This window comes from Falco cherrug, chromosome 1 (assembly GCF_023634085.1).
Source record: "Falco cherrug isolate bFalChe1 chromosome 1, bFalChe1.pri, whole genome shotgun sequence".
NCBI lineage: Eukaryota > Metazoa > Chordata > Aves > Falconiformes > Falconidae > Falco > Falco cherrug.
This window is the reverse complement of record NC_073697.1, coordinates 44,744,301-44,762,154: the sequence shown is the minus strand read 5'-3', so window position 1 is coordinate 44,762,154 and position 17,854 is coordinate 44,744,301. Positions and strand designations below refer to the sequence as shown.

Genomic DNA, 17,854 nt, shown 5'->3' with positions numbered 1-17,854 from the left:
AGAAAAAATACTGACTAGGATAGTGGGGATTTTTGCAGAGGGACATGCTCAGTGAAATCTAAACACTGACCATCAATTAATTTCCATATAGCCACCAGTTTTGCTCTCATTCTCCAGCCGTGCAACCGCATTGAAACCACTCAATGTTTTCCCCTGAAATATATCACTAAACCCAAAGCCTTTTAGCCTCAGGGCAGCTCCAGCATCCATCTTTCTCTTTCAAGTGTCACCATGAATTCTGCAGGTAGATTTTAGGAGCCAGATGGTGTTATTCAGGCTGATCTAACACTTCGGATAGTTTCTTGTGGGTCACATAATATAGGTGGCTCATAGGTACAAGTTTAGACATGCACAGACACATGTCCTCCCAAGTGCCCAGCAGAAGAGGCAGCAGGACAGGCAGAACCCTTCCATGAGCTGGATGAGGCTCAAGAGCCTTGAACTGCTCATCCACAAAAGGGCCCAAGACAGAGCACAGCCCAGAGCAGCCCTGAAGCAACTGCCTGAGGCAGAATGGCAACCTTATCACTATGGCTGTTTAATGGGACCTGCAGCCCAGGTAAGCTGCTCTCCCCACATGCCCACAGCAAGTGTTAGAGCATTTGTGCTGAAGACATTGAGACAAAGGTAGCCATGAAATGTGATGACAGGAGAAGGTCGTCTTCCTGTGATTGCTCTGCTTTTAATCTTGACCAGGTGTTTCCCATCTGTCTCCCCAGAAGTGCAGTTCTCATGAAATGCCATCTAAGATTCTTGGTTTCACTCCTCCATGAGTGCTTCTCAGCAACTGATAATCAGGAGAGCTTTGCCACAGAAGAGGCCAATCTACACAAAACATCCTGAAGCACCCCTGAACTTTTGACCGCTGACTTGGAAATTTCAGCTCAAAATGCATATTTAATTTGCCCCTCCAATTCAACTGGAGAGAGTGTGTCTCATGCCCACATCAGGATCTATCACATGTAAAGCAGAACTGACAGTTTAGATGGACAGAATTTACCACTAAGCCTATGTTATAGGTACCAAATTAAGAATAAATAACTTGCCCTCTTCCCGCAGGGAGTTTGCCATATTGCTGAATCCAGACTCTTGGTGTTCTCATACAAAATGTGCAGTGCAGGCCCTTTCCTCCCTTGTAAAAGGCTGGTTATTGGTCATAAGCCTCCCTCCAAAACATGAGGGAAGAAATGTCTGTCAGTTTTTGGCTTTCCTCTAAAAACACTTATTTAAAGGCTGGAAACAAGAAATAGAATAAATGAGCTCAACTGAGCTGAATGAAAGGAAGCAATAGTATGAACTCAACAGAACAGAAATGCTTCTTGAGCAGGAGCTTCAACTGTTTGTTGATACTGATAGCATTGAATTGCTCAGTAGACTCAAAAGCAGGCTACGCACGTTGCCCTGGCATCCCTGGGACCCGTCCAAAAAGACACAAAATTCCAGACATGAGGGGCATTCTTCCTAGCTCCTCACAAATAGGTTCTTCAATACTGGTTTTGTTGTCCTGTAAAATTTGCCATTTTGGAAAGCAAAAGACTGCTGTTGGCTCTGTGAGAGAGAAGGGGGAAAGATGGACTGCAGCTTTACTGACCAGTTGATTGATTCCTGCTTTGGAATTGGTTGGTCGGTTATTTATTAGCAATTAATGCATTAGCAGTAAGGGACACGGCAAGCAAGCAGGCAGCATGTGAAGAAGCAAACCTTTACTAAAGTACGACACCAAGCCAATGTTCCCAGCTGTCCTGCTGTTGCTCCCAAAAGTCAATCTCCAACTTGATACCTAATCCTCTGCCTCCATATAAATGTGTGTCCCTTCTGAAACATAATTCTTGCTCGTCATTTGTACTTACTGTACAACCAGCTTCTCTCCTTCTTCTGTACCATCCTTGCCCGTCTTATGGCTATGTGGCAGCTTTACCAGCCTGCAGGTCACTGCTTTACCACCCACATCAAATTAAAACCCCTTGTCCTCCTCTTCTAGATCCTGCAAAATGTGTCTACAAGAAACAAAAAGCAGAGCACCCTACTAAGGAGATATGCCTACTCTGAGGTTCGTATCAAAAGATGAAGTGATTCTGTGTACAAAGCTTGGGAAAGTACCACCCGTGCTTCTAGTTCTGGCATGCTGCTCCAGGTCTGGAGTGCCTTCCTGAGGCCTGCCTGCAGAATGAGCAGGCATGTCCCATTATCTCATTCCTTCTCTTCAGAAGCAGACAAGTCATGGAAAGGTAAAACACAGTTTTCATTTTGTCACTTCTTCTAGTTCATTCTCACCACTCTGCTCACCATCTGTTTTGCCTATATTTCATCAGTTTAAATTAAGAGCTCCTCAGAGCACGAATCTTGTCTTACTACATGCATGGGAAATACCAAAACAGAACATGAATGCTGTACCAGTAATAGTGCCACAAAGAAATTACCAAGGAGCACAGCATCAATCCATAAATGATTCACCTAGAAGGCAGAGTTGCATTTATTCATACAGTATTTACTTTTATATTACTACCGAACTTAAGGGAACCAGCCAACTAGAGACTAAACCCCATTGTCTAGAGTGCTGTAAAATCAAAAATACTAAATAAGACTTTCTGCCCCAAAAAAGTTTACAATCCAAATAGCATACAAGTGATAACAAAAGCACGTGACACCTTCCTCTGCAAAAAGCAGCATATGATTAAGATGAACAACACGGATGATTTAAATGATTTTTTGCCATACATGCTTTGCTTGCAAAGAGCCCAATTACAGGGATCATCCTTCTATAAAGCCATTTCATCTCACAAGACCTAGGTGAAATCTGCTGAGTGGCCCTGAGCAAGTCAAGTGGACAACTCAACAAAATGAAATCTAGACTCAGCTCCTAGCTGCCTAATGAGGACATAGAAAAAATTTTGCTATATAAAGGTTCTATGGCAGTCCAAACCAGACAACATTCCTGCAGTGCTCACCTACCTTTATGATTAACCTGAAAGTTTCCAAGATACCACCTCTGTCTGCTGAAAGCATGGAAGCAGAAAGGCAAACACAGTGCTCAGTACTTAGAAGTAACTGCTCAAGAAGTGGGCGACATGATTATATGCCCTCCTTTGTCCTCTTTCTACCAAGCATTTCCTCTTGACCAAACAGCTTTCCATGCTACACGCTATCTTTATGGAAGCTCCTCAGAGATGTCGGTCTCCTCTATTAACTGCAATAAGAGCATGGAAGAGTGTTTCTCAACTTTTCCTCATCACTGGACTACCTGCCCCTTTGAAAGAAACATACAACTCATTTTATATCCCATTGTCGTTGAAGGATAGCTGGCAAATAATGAGTCACATGGAATTGGTAAAATGCTGAAACATTAAACTTCTACAAAATTGTAATTCGGTAGAATTACAAAGCTTGTAACTAAAAAAATGTAGTAAAAAATTGTATCACCTGATTAAATCGGTTCATATATAACTGATAACTGCCTGTATGAGGGTTACTGTTTTAGACCTGAAACATTTCTATGGACTGCCTGATTTGTGGACTACCAGCCATCTGTGGACCACAAGTTGAGTACCTTGGATCTAAATCTACCAGCTGGGACTAAGTAACCAACATTAGGTAGTGTAATGCCTGACTTTTTAGCCTGAATTAGGCAGTCTGGCTATTACATTCTGCTGTCTGTGACACTGACAACAGCACTGAGGATCTGAAAGGGAATGGGTCATTATTCATAATATTTAAGCCTTTGGTTGTTTGACTGCTTCAGGTAGTACCTATTTAAGTCTGTAGGTTTTTTCTACCCCTCTCATACCCATCACAAGTCCATCACATTGCCTAATTCCCTTGATTAGATCCCTATCGTTAATTTATTCATCAAGGAGCCTGAAGGAAATATACTACCAGTTACTACAGGTTTCCCATGGAATACTGGACATGCCACTTGATCTCCCTGTGCCTCAGTACTTACCAGTACAATGGCAGTAAAAATCAGTCCAGTGACACAATACTAAATTAATGCTTCAATATAGTGAAATGAAGAGGGTCCCACAAAGGCAAAAATACTGTATTAAGGCAGCTTCAAAGGCCAAGCCCCTTAGATATAACTCATAATTTCTTTGTAAGTTTGGTAAAACATCCTTAATTACCAAACCAGGACTAGTAACATCTGTAACGTGCATGCAAGAAAACCTTCCCCACCAGGGCTAAGAGCATTTCCAACACATCTGTGCTTGTGCAGGAAAATCTGGGTCACGGTTGACAAAGCAGTAGGCAGCATTATCCCCTGCAGCATGATCAGCACAGTCACATCTCATGTGAAGGGCAAAGCAAATGTCGCACCTGCGCTGGATGCTCCTCTGTCAGTTACTGTCACCAACAGGTTCTGCCCCCTCAGCAGAGCTGTAAAAGCTGCAGTAGAGATGCACATGGTGGAAACTGAGCTGAGCTGGGAGCTGCAAAGACCCCCTTGCTTGTCAGGCAAAGGGGAGCAGCAGTGCAAGACTGCATGATCATTTTCAGAGGGATTGCACCACCTTATTATAACATTTCTTAGCAAACTCTGCAGGTGGTTTGCCCTTCCCACTTCCCAGCCTCAGAGCATGTAAAAAAAAGTCTACTGCAAACTCATCCCATAGCCTTAGCTGAGAGCTCAAGGCACACTAGGCCCATCACTGTGTTTTCAGGAAATTTTGCATCACTGGTGTTGAGGCCTGAACAAAGCAATAAATACCATAATCCTTCACATCACCCTCTCAGCACTAAATAAAAAACATAGACTGTGAAGAAGGACCTTCACATATGTGGAATATATCAACTGAAACACTAATGCTGATATATCAATAACCAAAAGCACAGAGCTGTGCTATGCCTTCATGAGAACAACCCTCACCCAACTGAGGAGATCCTGTCTGCCTGCCTCTGGTGAAAAGGATACAAGTTAACGCTTTCTATCATCATATAGTATCTATTATATGGCTTAAGGTTTTTTTCATTCATAAATCTCTTCAGGCTTCCACAAAAAACAGGAGGAAGAAGGATTTTGTAAGTTTCTCTAAAATGGAAATTCTTTACTGATGTAAGCAGTGTCTTTTGATTAAATTGACATCTGACTCAGTAGCACTATGGATTTACACCAGCTGAGGATGGGGGTGGTTAATCTCACGTACCCTTGCTAAAACGGCATCACAGTAACCAAGAAAGAAAAAACTGACAAACTGTGACAGGGAAGGAAATTTTACTCATCAGTTTGAAGAATTCTTTGATTCCTCTTCAGTTTTGTTCAGACCTACCTACTTCCAGTGACAGCTTGAAGAAAGGATGCCTCTGATAAATCCCCAAATCCCTGTTTACTTCCACACAGGGCCAGGAATTCCCAGTGAACACATCTGAGGCTGCCACCCTATTTCACATCAAACCGTAAGAGATCAGACAAGCCATTGCTGATATTTTGATTAAAAAAAACCAAATACTGGCAAAAAAGCATGATTAGGCTGCAGTTTTTCACCATGAAGAACATATCTAACCATTTGCAATGTACTTCTAAGCTTCTCACAGCAGGAATTCAAATGCCTAAGTCACACAGTAACTTCTCAACTATCGATGACCTGTCTGATCCAGCCTCTTTCCTACTGACAACTTCTTCTGCCACGTGTTCCATACTGAAAGGCTTTCAACAGGCAGTATGATGTGCCTAACTTCCAGAGTCAGAGGAAAAACTTGTATTTCTGTTCTGCGTGATCCCAAGCACAAAAAGCAAATTCCACGTTTCTGGGAAAAGAATAGGATTTCCATGCAAATACAATAGGCCTCATTTAGAAATATCACTTTTAACTTCAAAATACTTTTAGACAACAGGCAAAAGGTATAGCAGATCAGTAACCACCTAGGACTGCCAGTGGTGTGCATTGTAGCTGAACTGGACTGCAATAATGAAGACTGATCCTGATCCCAAGTCTTTCTGCCAGAGTGGTCTTTACCACCTGAAGCAAAAAGAACCTCCTTTGAAGTGAATAGTAATAAGCTGTAGATGGTAGGACATGCCACTGATCCCTTCTGGTCTGTCTCAAGCAAGATAAATTCAGCACAGTTCATTACACTTCACAGATGAGGAAACTGAGATACAGGTGTTCCAGGATGTCCTTTGAGATGTACTCAGAGATGATGAATAAAAAAGGATTGTAATTAACGCAAACATAACGGTGCTATCCCATTCCAGTCACTGCAAGAGACAAAGTAACAAATAACTCCAAGATGCAACAATTGCTATTACAGCAATCACAGACATCCCCTGGTGGAAAAGTCACCTGTAATCTACTGCCAGAAAAAGAACATCCTGATTTTGTTTCATTGAGCTTTGTGAAAAAACTACCTGGACAACAGGAGGATGAGAATTGAGCTTTTAACGGAAACAGATATCCAGGCACACCCCTGTCTTTTTGCTTTGCATTTGTACAGTACCTAGTGCAGATCCTGACATAATAAAGTCTTAGACTTTAATGCACAGCTATGGCAGTATAAGATGCTGCTCTTAAGTTTTTGTCCTCTCTTTTCTGGGTGTTACCTACACATAGCTCTGCAGGCAGAACAGAACAAGCAAGCCAGCACTCCAAAACAGCACTAACACAAAGTCCAAAGACTACACTGAAATGATGTAAGAGCAGGTTTGCAATAAGCTGCCTGGCTTCCCACTGAAGTGGGTGAGGAATGCTCACAGACCCTTCTTCTTCAGCAACATTTTGGAAATCGAAACATCCAGGACAGAGATAGTAACAAGCAAATCGGAGACAGTGGAAGCAACAGAGCACCCAAGAGCCAAAGCGAAGGTTTGCTTTTTGTTTTAAAGCCCTTTCTGTTAGCTGAGTCATATCAGACATAACCCCCACAGAGATCAGCTGAAGTCATAAGAGCACAAAGCAATACTCACAGTGTGTCTAAAACACACCACACCACTTTCCTCATAATCCTTATGAGTAAGATTTGATGGGAAAAAAACCTAAATAGGCATGAACAGGGGAGGGAAAAGCCCAGCCAGGTGACCATTCTACTTAGAGCACAGCTATCTGTACTGATGGATCAACTAGTGATTCGTAATGAGATGAAGAAACCAGATTAGACAGGTTAAATCTTTGCCATGATCCTAATCTGAAGACCACTGTACACCATAGAGTCAGTGATCCACCCAACAGTTAACCTGAATAGGCGCAGGTCTGTGCGATGCTGCACATATCTTGCCCTTCTGGCCAACACTGTACTGCACATTTCCCTTGGATGCAGTGCCAACTCAGCTGGTTAACTGCAACAAAGAAGCCTGTAGGAAGCTCACCAGTCACCAGTCTGCCTGTACCTGTTTGTCTTCCTCTAAAAGTGTGGCCACAAGTTCTTTCATGAACGTCCTTTTCATTTGACAGTAGAAATGATGAATAGGATTGCCTTTTCTTCTTTTTCTTCTTCTTCTTTTTTTTTAATAAAATAAAAAGCGAAAATACTATAAGGCTCAAAAAACCAAAATGTAAGGTAATCTTTTCACAGACGGACCTGCATGGTGGGTGTGCTGCACCCAGACTGGAGGGCTGTTCCAGTTTCATTAGTAACACTCGGCAGTTCAGGGTTTCCAGCATCTGATGGGATGTAAGATTATTTATACTCTCCTCTTCTTCTTTATGATGTTAGCTCTGGTAAATGGTATTTTAAGCAGTAGTCTACAGAGTTTGAGTTTCTTGCTGGGATCCTAACAAACCAGCACTTCCTGGTGCAAAGCATTCTTAAAAGATAGATGTATACTAAGTAGCAGTGCAAAGAAAGTGGTGATCAAGCTTAGCTTGCCCTAGTTTTCCTTGCAAAATTATTTTAAAATTATTACTATGATTACTAAATTATTAATATTTACACTGCATATTCAAATTGTTATTTGATGTTGAAATTCTAGTATAATAAATAATTGGTACCATAATCTACACAGCTGATTTCATACTGTGACGTGCTATTCAGATAAATAAAGCTGAAGAGAACAGGAAGGTTTATATGTTCAGCTAATTAGCTGACTGTAGATGTCAACTGCTCCATATCGTACCCCTATCAGATTTTCACCCAGTCTATATGTCTTAGATAAAATCACCCATGTCTATGTGTGTGTGCTGAGGTAAGTAAGTTAAACTACCACCTCTCCATAGACATTCTTTGTTCTTGAGGGTTAGCTGGGTTACACGATGACAGGTTTTTTCAAAGTGGAAATTAGTAGAGAAGAAAAGCAGCCTTGGACAATATATGTTACGTCACATTAACTGTGCAGATATTTCTGACAGCATACTGTACAAATTAAATCATTTACATATTTAACACGCTTTACCAGAATGAAGTGCAAACCCAATAACAGCTAGCAACAACTGCAGCTGAATCCACATGATATACCTCAAAAGGCTAAATTCAACTTTGGAATCCCCCAAAATTTTCATATCTGACAGCCGCCCAATGTCTTAGTGATACAGAGAGAGAGCTAAGATCAAGGCGAGTTTCCCTTCTGATGTTTCATCTCATACGGCAAAAGAGGAGACCTTGAAAATGCCTTTCTGGAACTATGCTGATGGTGCAACATCATGGCACGTTTCTTGCAGACAAAGAAAGTGACAGGCCCTTGCAGACCCTTTACAATAACTTAAAAAGCACAACAGATGTTCTCCTGAGTCTGCAGCTGTATGCATCAGACAGAGAAAACTGGCAAATGATTCATCTGATTTAGTGTACTACCCCTGACCAGCCACATTTCCAGAAGGGAGACAAATCAGCCATCCTTGCTGCCCCACCTTAAGCCTAAACTCCCTCCCCAGGAATTTTCCTAGTGGTATCAAAAATGACCTTTTCTCACTGAATCTCTTATCAAGTGGGGCAGATGAATATATACCTCGAGGCTGCTCCATTTTACCCTGTTGCCGGGAAGAATTTCCAGGGAATTTCTACATGTATTCCCACCTACAGCATTTCGAGCCATGGAAAAGCTGTAGGACAAGTGCAAAGATCCACATGCTTCTCCTCCCAGGCTGACAGGTTAAAGGGAAATCGAGAACATCTTTTGAGAGGGTGGGCGGCAAGTGACAAAGAGGAAAGAAATATTTGATATTTCTTAAAAAAAAAAAAAAAAAAAAAAAAAAAAAAGAGAGAGAGAGAAGAAAGCCGGGGGAGCGGCTGGGAGACCCCGCCGCTGCCTCTCCCACGCCCCCTCGCGAGTCCCGGCCGGCCGCGCCGAGCCCCGCTAACAAAGCCCCTCTGCCCAAATCCACGTCCATTTTCCCACCCGCTGAGGCTCGATTCCCCCTCCTGACCCCCAGGACCCTTCATCGCCGAGCACCGGGAGATGCCAGCCGCCCTCCTCCTCCCCTGCCACCTTGCGCTGTACAGCACGGCAGCGTTTTGCCCTCCATCCCCTGGTAATTTTCCCACGCTGGAAAATACCGTTTGACACACCTTATCTTCTCCCTCACCCACCAAGCAGCCGAGCTGCCCATCCCTACCAACAACCCGCTAAATTTAGCCGACTCGCCGCCACCGCGTCTCCATAGCGGGGGCGAGCGGCAGAGGCGGCACGGCCCCCGCACACCCCCCGACATGCAGCCACACGCGTGCCCACGGCCGGGCGCGGGCGTGCAGGTGCCGGCCGGCAGCTACTCACACCACTAGCCTGGAGATGATCCATGAGACCATGGCGCTAGGTGCCGCAGGGCTGGCTCTCCCGGCAGGGAGGGCTCGCCCCGTCTCCTCGCCCGCCGCCGGCCGCCGCCCGAGTGAGCGGGGCGGGCGGCTCGGCCATCCGGCCCCGCAGCCTCAGCGCAGCCTCACTGGCGGCGCCGCCGGCAGCCAACGCGCGGCGGGCCCGGCCGCCCACATTGGGCAGGGCCCGCGGCCGCCCCCCGCGGTGCTCGGCGCTGCGGGAGGAGGAGGGGGAGGGGGAGGAGCCCCCGACGCTTCCCCTCTCCCACCGGCCTCCCCAGCCGGAGACCCCCGGCCGTACGGGGGGTCTTCGGGGACGCAGGGGGCGGTGGCCGCGCCAGCCGGGCTGGGTCCCTTCCCCGCGCTGCGGCAGCGGGCACACGCGTGTCGCTCCTGGACCACCGCGGCCCAGCAGGACACAAAGCAAAGCTTAGCTTGACTGTTCGTACCAACCTAAGGACAAAGTACAGCATGGTGTTGATGGGCTTCTTGAATATATAGGAAGAGACAGAGTCCCCCCCGTGCCCCAAAGTTTCCAGGCACAACCAAGAAGGGTACTGGCCACACGATCCAGGTGGATTCCCATCACGATGCATGATGACAGCCAGTAATCTGTCCTCCACGTTAGTTTTCATTAGGGGCTCTCACAGCCGTGAAGCCCAAGTTCCACAAGGAACATTTGCCCACACAGAAAACAACAGATGTTGGCTTGACCTGCAGGTTGCTCTTCCCCAAGTTTCCTTCGGATTCTTCTTTTCCTTCGCTACATTGGCACGTGCTGGACGTGATTAGAACACTAGTAATCATCTTCTACTGCTTTGCTTTTTTTCTTCTACCAGAAGCATACATGCCCATGGGAATTCATGATGTGTTTTAGTCTTCAGCAATCCTTAGATCTCAAGCTTGCCACCAGGAGACCAGCCCCAAGCTTCACTTAGAGGGTGCTCCATGGAGCAGCTGGCCTGGTTTCAGGCACCAGGGCCAGGGTTCCAGCCACCCTGGCTGCACTGCAGGATCCCTGCCTCCATGCCCAACACATTGTTCTTCTCTAGGACTGTGCATCTGCAGCAAATTTTCCATCATTCTGAGACAGCATAAGCTGAAAGAGGCTGAAATTCACTAATGTATTGTGAGTAACCCGTGAGGAACTCTTCTGGGGAGAGACTGAATGTTTCAAACCAGAGGCAGCAGAGCTAGAAGCTGATCACAGATCTCTCCAGTCCCAGGTGGCCACAGACATCCTCACACTCCTGCCCTTTTCCACAGGGAGATGATCATCACACAATATCCAGCCTTTACCTAACACCGTTCTTCCACAACGGGATCAACTTCTATTACACAGGCTCACTGGAGCTGGTCCCCAGGAAACCAGTAGCACCCATAGGCTTCAGCTAAAGCCGCAGGGATGGACATACACGTAGTTAATGTTCAGCTCCTCTAAAAACCACCTCCGAAGGGGAGGACCCGCATTGCTGCTCTCGCTGCAGTGGGCCTGTTCCTCCACCAGGGGGAACTTCCACGCCACGCCGTGCGCGGTACCCGGCTGCCACCTCCTCACCCCGCTCCCCGCCTTACAGCGGCATCGCCGCCACAAACGCCGCTGGTTTTTTGCTTACAGACAGGCTGGGAACCACGGCTGAAGGTACGGGGCCACCATCAAACGTCCCCACCTCCGCGACTGCAAGGGCCTACAGCGGCAGCATCGCTACAGCCATCTGCTTTGCTTTTTTTCTTCTATCAGAAGCATACATGCCCATGGGAATTCATGATGTGTTTTAGTCTTCAGCAATCCTTAGATCTCAAGCTTGCCACCAGGTTACCAGGTACCAGGTTAGGTACCAGGACTGCGGTACAAGCACCACAAAGCCAGGAGTGGGTGGTCTGTTGCAATAAGCAAGTGGTCTCCTCAGGACAAGGATCGCTCTCTGGAAGAGCTGCCTTCTCACCAAAAGAAGCCACTAGGTCATCTAGCCCAAACTCTTAGGCAGGAATCATCCAGTGGCTGTCTTGCTTGTGCATTGTAGCCAAGCAAGTACTTGAAAATCTGTTACCCAAGATTTTTCATGTATTGGGATTATTTAGTGTGAAATTTTAGACTGCACGTTGGCAGACACTCCACAACATCATTACAGTTAATGGTCTGACACTATCAAGTATAAGGCACAGTTCTCTCTGCACAAGTATTTGTGTAGTCACTGCAGTACACAGAACTTGCCATGTAGTACTTGTAATACACTCGTACTTAGTAATACACTTAGTATTCAAGCATAGAAAAACAGACCAACAGGAGAAGATACTGGATCATAAAGAGACATAACAGACAGCACAACACCACCCAAAGCTGCAGCAAAACATTTCAGTATCAAAAGCATAACTCAGCCTCATGCTCTGATGGCTCTTTCCAGCCCACCATGCTCCCTGAAACTCCTGCTAGTTGCCATCACTGCTGACCCGCAGGTCCCTTTTCTGGGCAGCGACCATCAGAAAGGCTTGGAGAAATTTTTCTTCTGTTTGGTAGCTCTCTCTGACAGGGGTAAGCAAGACTTCGACCCCTCTTAGTGCTGCTGGTTTGTACACAACGACACAATCACCACCTGATGACTGTTGACTGATCTTAAGCCTCAAAGGTACACAGCTAGTTAACAAAGTAGTCCAGTGATCGAAAGCCTAATGAGCCTGTCAATGTGAAAGCAGGAAGCTTTACTTAAGTACATACTTGGCAAACAGAGGGTGAAGGAGAGAAATTCAGCTCAACTGAGTCATCAGTGTAAGGGTGACAATGCCCCCTATCTACCCTTTATGGACTGTGTCTTAGGATAAGTCACAGAGCCCTGCGACTGTAAGCTCCACACATGACATCCCAAGCATCCCGGAAAGACACTTTGCTTGAAGAAAGCCTTTCCTTTGCGATTAAACCTCCTGATCCAGTATATAAAGAAATAATGGAGAGACACATTAAGAGCTAAAGCTTAGGGACAGGTATGAATTAATTTACACAGCCAGCTCAGCAGAGAGGCCACCCAATGCTAGTGGAACATTTCAGAAGAGCTTTAGCAGTGGAAAAAAGTCAGGCAGTGAAAAAACCTACACAGACTGCACTATTAGATGGTTTGTTCCCTGTTCCCCAAATAACAAAACAAATCAGCTTTGTTAACGGAGGCAATGCCACCACTCTTGCCCTAAATACTATGCAGCCTTCTCCTAGCAACTACTTTTCCGAGCAGCTCACAGCTATGGAAAATTCAGACCCCCCAACAAACACCTCTATCATAACCAGACTCATTCCTCTTTGGCTCTAGGGAGAGGGGATGTCAGCCTCAGAGCTGCACAACAACTGTCAAGCCAAGTCTTCTTAGAACAAGAAGAGTGATATATATGCACAAGGCACTCTGCTGCTGAATCCAGAAAAGGTCAGGAAGTAGCAAGTGCAGACAACTCTTATCAAGAAGGAATGTCCTCCAATGGATGAAGCCTACATGAGAGGCATTTCAAACCAGCTTGAGAAAAACAGAGAACTTAGCTAGGGAATGTCCCCAGGTATAGAGAAAAATATCAGACAGGAAACCTGTGGTGATGTTTGGGTGCTGAAGTTCATGTAAAGAAAAACAATAACAAAAAAAATATTAAAATATTAAAAAATACACACACAATAGAAACAGTGCACAGATATATAGTATTGTTACAGTAGCTAAAAAGTATCAGAAGAAATATAGTTTGATCAGGAAATAGATATTCTTCAGGCACATGCATGCGTGCACACACATACACACGCTCAGCCTCTTGGAGGAGAAATGTTTGGTCTTCCACCCACTGGAAGAGAATGGGTGATCTCTTGCATTTATCTCCTGACTTCTACTTGGGAAGCAAAAGAAAAAAACAAATAGACAAAACCTGAAAAAGATAATGTGGACATTTAGAGAAAAAATCCAAGAAGGATGCAGCTGCTGAATACAGTATGGAGAAATGCCCATTTCTAAAACTTCAACTTTACTAACAGATATGGACTAGATAGGAAAAGGTTAATGCTACTCTATGTGGAGTATTGTTAAAGCATGTGGAGACAGTCAGCATTCTCTGGCTGCCATTTCCATCTTTATTATTGAATTACTTGCTTCAGAGCTATGGCCATTAGCAAAGAGAGATTAAGAAATGCCTATTTTGTCTCAAAAGTGTGGTCTGGCACTTGAGCTGGGAACTGTGATTGCTGCGAAGCACTCTTCATTCTCAATGACTCACTACAAGATCTTGGGGAAAATACCAGTGCGCTTAATGTATCACTTGGCTTTAGGTAACCAAAATGGGACAGCTTACCCCCAAATATTCTAATATGAAACTTTGCAGCACAGAGATCAGTCACTGGTACTCGGCATCCCCAAATACTAAGCTCTGAATACCTCAAGTCATGCATCAAACATATGTTCTAAGAAGTCTGTTCTTTGCTTCCCATACCTCCTTCTTTAACTTACATGACGCAAGATGCCTCTGCCTTGGAATACATCCATGTGTCTTAGATTAATTCACCGGTGGCTGTGAGGCACTTGCAGAACCTTCAGCTCCATGGCAAATTATTCCAGTTCAGCATGTTTTCGATTCTACCATTGCAGAACAAAGAAAATGCTTGGATAAGAGTCTTTTTTAAGTTGATGAAAAAAGGACTGTATCTTAGAGTAGAACTTAATTTTTCAGCCTTAAAAGCCAATAAAGACATTAACGAATTGTCACTATTACTACAGTATTTCTGACACTTAGATTAGTTTTCTTGTCCCTTGTTACCTGCTACCATCTTTCCAGTTCAGCCTTGCCATGCACAACCATCAGGTCTATTTCATGTCTCCAAATGATCTGCCTGTCATTATTTATGTTCTAAACACCCTGCTATGGACAGCTCACAACAGAAATGTAAAATGAAAGGGAACAGTTCAATAAAAAAACATATGTATGAGCAAAAAAATTGGTGATCAGAAAATAGATTGTTGGAAGAGAGATCTTCTGGATCAAATTGTATAGCCTCCTGGTACAGCAGGTAAGAAGAGACATTGCCTCCTCTTAGGGACGTGATGTACAGTTTCCTTATATTTATGAAGCACTTCTCCCCATGTCCCTGCCAGAAAAGAACCCACTCACATATTTGATAAAGACTGCAAAAAAAGGGGAAGACATGCTGCTCAGATATCTTGGTTGGATGCTGGGAGAATGTCAGCTTGGGATTTCCCTATAGCAGGTTCAGATTCTCACCGTCTTCCTTCTGAGGCTTTTCTTTTTCATGAACACTAGCCGTCTGAATGTCTGCTGGAGTGAGATGGCAAGCATGACAGAGATGTTCCCTCTGTTAAGGAAAGGAAACTTCTAAAAGAAGAACTGCAAGAGTGACTTCTAATAATAAGGCATACTCTCAAGCCTGGAAACCACGAGCAAGACCAAGCCTGTTCTAGCTTTAAAACAGGACATTTCATCATTCTGAAAAAGGAAAGGGCTGCTTCCTGGGCAAACTGCTGTGGACAGTGCATACCGAGTGAAGACCAGGGGAGGGTTACTCTTTCAATTTGCTGGTGTGTGCCTCTCTGGGCCCTAATTATCAGCTATCACCAGGCAGAAGATACTAAGGTGCACAAAGCTTTGGTCTGATCTAGTGTATCAGTTCTCATATTCTTGCCTTGGAAGGATGGGCTTTTTTAAATTTTATTACTGTATACTGTCTAACAGTGACTACAATACAATAGTAAATGTACTGAAGGATGACTTGACCATGTTCTTGCCCTTAAAGCAGACACAGAGAGAAAGGAGGAAGGTAATTAAGTGCTAGAGTGAACATGACATTTGTTAAAGAGGGATGTTGAGAGAAATATGGTCAGTGCATGGCCTTGAGGTTTCACTGAGGCGCCATGCAGATGGGAATGCTAAAGATAACAAGAAACTAAATAATGAGTGAAAGGGGCCTCTCATGAGCAGAACAGAGAAGATTTCCTTCAAACAGAGGAGGAATGTTGGGGAGGCTATTGATAGCCTTAATTATGTTAGGGGAAAGCTACAGGACTGTTGCAGACTGGTCTTAGCAGTTTCTAGTGACAGGCTGTCTTCAGACTGATGTAATAAAAAAATCAAAGGCAGTAAGAGAGGAAAGCAAAGTGGGCTTCTTTGCTGTCCCTTGCCTTTAACCAACCGATCTGGTATCACAGGCATTGCTCTGTTTAGCAGTATCCTATACATAGGTGAAATTACTAAGCAATTACTAGACTACTATGGCTTTGTAAAAACATGCTTTAATAAACTGTATAAATGCTACTTCATGGTAAGCGTTAATAAAAAGCTGCTAATGACCTTCAGGATCAATTTAAATCCCAGCACAAACCAGGATGTGGCAACTACAGATTTCAATTTTGTGCTGAGCCCCAAGGGAGACAGAAGGAATCTAACTGCACTGGCACACCTGGCAAAGATGCCTTCCCATAGGAGCTGCTCAGAAGTACTTGCAGGTGAGCAGCAACCTTGCTGTGAGCGCACTCATTTCTCCAGGGGCTCTCCCATACATCTACCAGGGCTTTCCTCCTCCTCCCATACACAGCAATACACTTGCCTCTCCCATGTGTGTCCTGTTCTGTTCCTCTTAAGCCGTGTAAACCACCCACTACTTTATAACTGGTTTCTCCTCAGTTCTAAATGCAAAGAGAAATGCTGAGTGTCAAAGCACAGAGCTTATTAAAGACACTGACTCTCATAGTCATGAACATGAATTTCCACCACAGTAAACTAGTTCCAGTTCTATTTAATTCTAGGAAAAATAAAAAGGATGTCAGAGAAATATGCCTCTCTACATAGACAAGTTATATAACTATATTTTCTCTCTGCAGTCAGGGTATACGAAAAACCTGCAGTATCATCCTGCTTCTTTCTCTCATTATGTGGCAGTAAGAACAAGTATTAATTGCCTTCCCAGGGACAAAAAAGGCTAAGCTCCAAACCTTAAATGGAAAAAAAGCAGGATCCAAACAAACAACTTAGAGACTTCAGAAAAAAGACAAAGGAAAAATACATCCATTGTGATAAGAGTTTTCAAGTTACCTTCTATAGGTTATTTATAGAGGACCCATCCCTACAAATGTTGCTCCCTTTCAAAGACTTAGAATATCTGACTTCAATGCCACTATTAATGAGACCAGATAACAGTTTCTTGGCTAGTAGCTACTTTCAACTTACAAAGGTCAGAGTGGTGTGGGAGTACCACATAGAGCACTCCCAACATTTGGTACTGTGAAGTGATAACATTCTAATACATTTCTGAATGATGCATGTCTGACTAAGGACAGCAGCAGTAGTTTTTCCCCACAAATAGTGATCCCATCTGACTCCTAACTCAAGATTTGAAAAGGCTCCAGCTGAAAATGAAAATTTGGACTCCTAGAAGTCTATGCTACAATACCACAAACTACTCTATAAATACAATCAAGAGAAAAAAGACAACAGCCAACTGCTAAAAAAAAAATAAATAAAAAAGCTATCTACATATCAGTCTCCAGCCAGAAAACTGAAAGTTTCAATCTCTCTAGCTGCTAAGAGAAACATTTGCAAGCACCTGTTCTCCCTCCCTCTCCCTCCAGGCTCCAATAAGACACTCTAAGTTGCAGAGTATGCAGGTGACAGAATGTTTCTGTACTCTCTTCTCCCTCAGACCCCATTTCAGGCATCCTCTGTTGAAAATACTTCATGTCTAGTACAGCTCAGAGATTCTCCAAGTGCCACTGAAATGAAATGGACGAAATAAAGCCAGTTGAATAGCACTGCCAACAGCAGGATTGTGAAGGTATATCTATATCCCATGAGAAGTGTGCCAGCGAATCATATGGTCTTCCCAGAACTACCCTGAAACCAGTTAGGGCACTGATAAAGGTGTTGCTGTAACAACACAGAGCTTACTCTGAGACAGCTACACAAGTATGTCCTCAGTAGCCAGGGGATGATATTCAATTCATGCTGAGCTCCATACCGCTGCAGCTACACCTGACTTAGTAGAATAACTGAATAATTTAGGTTGCAAGTAGCCTGTGGAGGTCATTGTGTCCAACCTCCACTTCAAAGCAGGGCCAGCTTTGAAGTTGCATCATACAGGGGAGAGCCTTGTCTCCAGCTAATATTTCATAAAGTAGTCTAGACATGACTTTGTGAGTTGTGACTGTTAACAGCATAA

The 17,854-nt window shown here is 44.2% G+C and overlaps 1 protein-coding gene across 10 annotated transcripts in view; it reads right to left on the bottom strand.

The window, feature by feature from the left end:
• Positions 1-9,843, bottom strand: part of REEP1 (receptor accessory protein 1) — a 70,511-nt gene extending 60,668 nt beyond the window's left edge. For 2 of the 10 annotated variants that reach the window (XM_055710992.1, XM_055710995.1), the window contains exon 1: positions 9,635-9,840. In XM_055710992.1, the coding sequence (XP_055566967.1) occupies positions 9,635-9,666 (32 nt within the window). In that variant the 5' untranslated portion in view covers positions 9,667-9,840. Of the gene's footprint in view, positions 1-9,634 lie in introns of all 10 variants that reach the window. The other 8 variants (XM_055711010.1, XM_055711008.1, XM_055710981.1 and 5 more) reach the window with 7 other exon arrangements.
• Between the last annotated feature and the right edge of the window lie 8,011 nt (positions 9,844-17,854).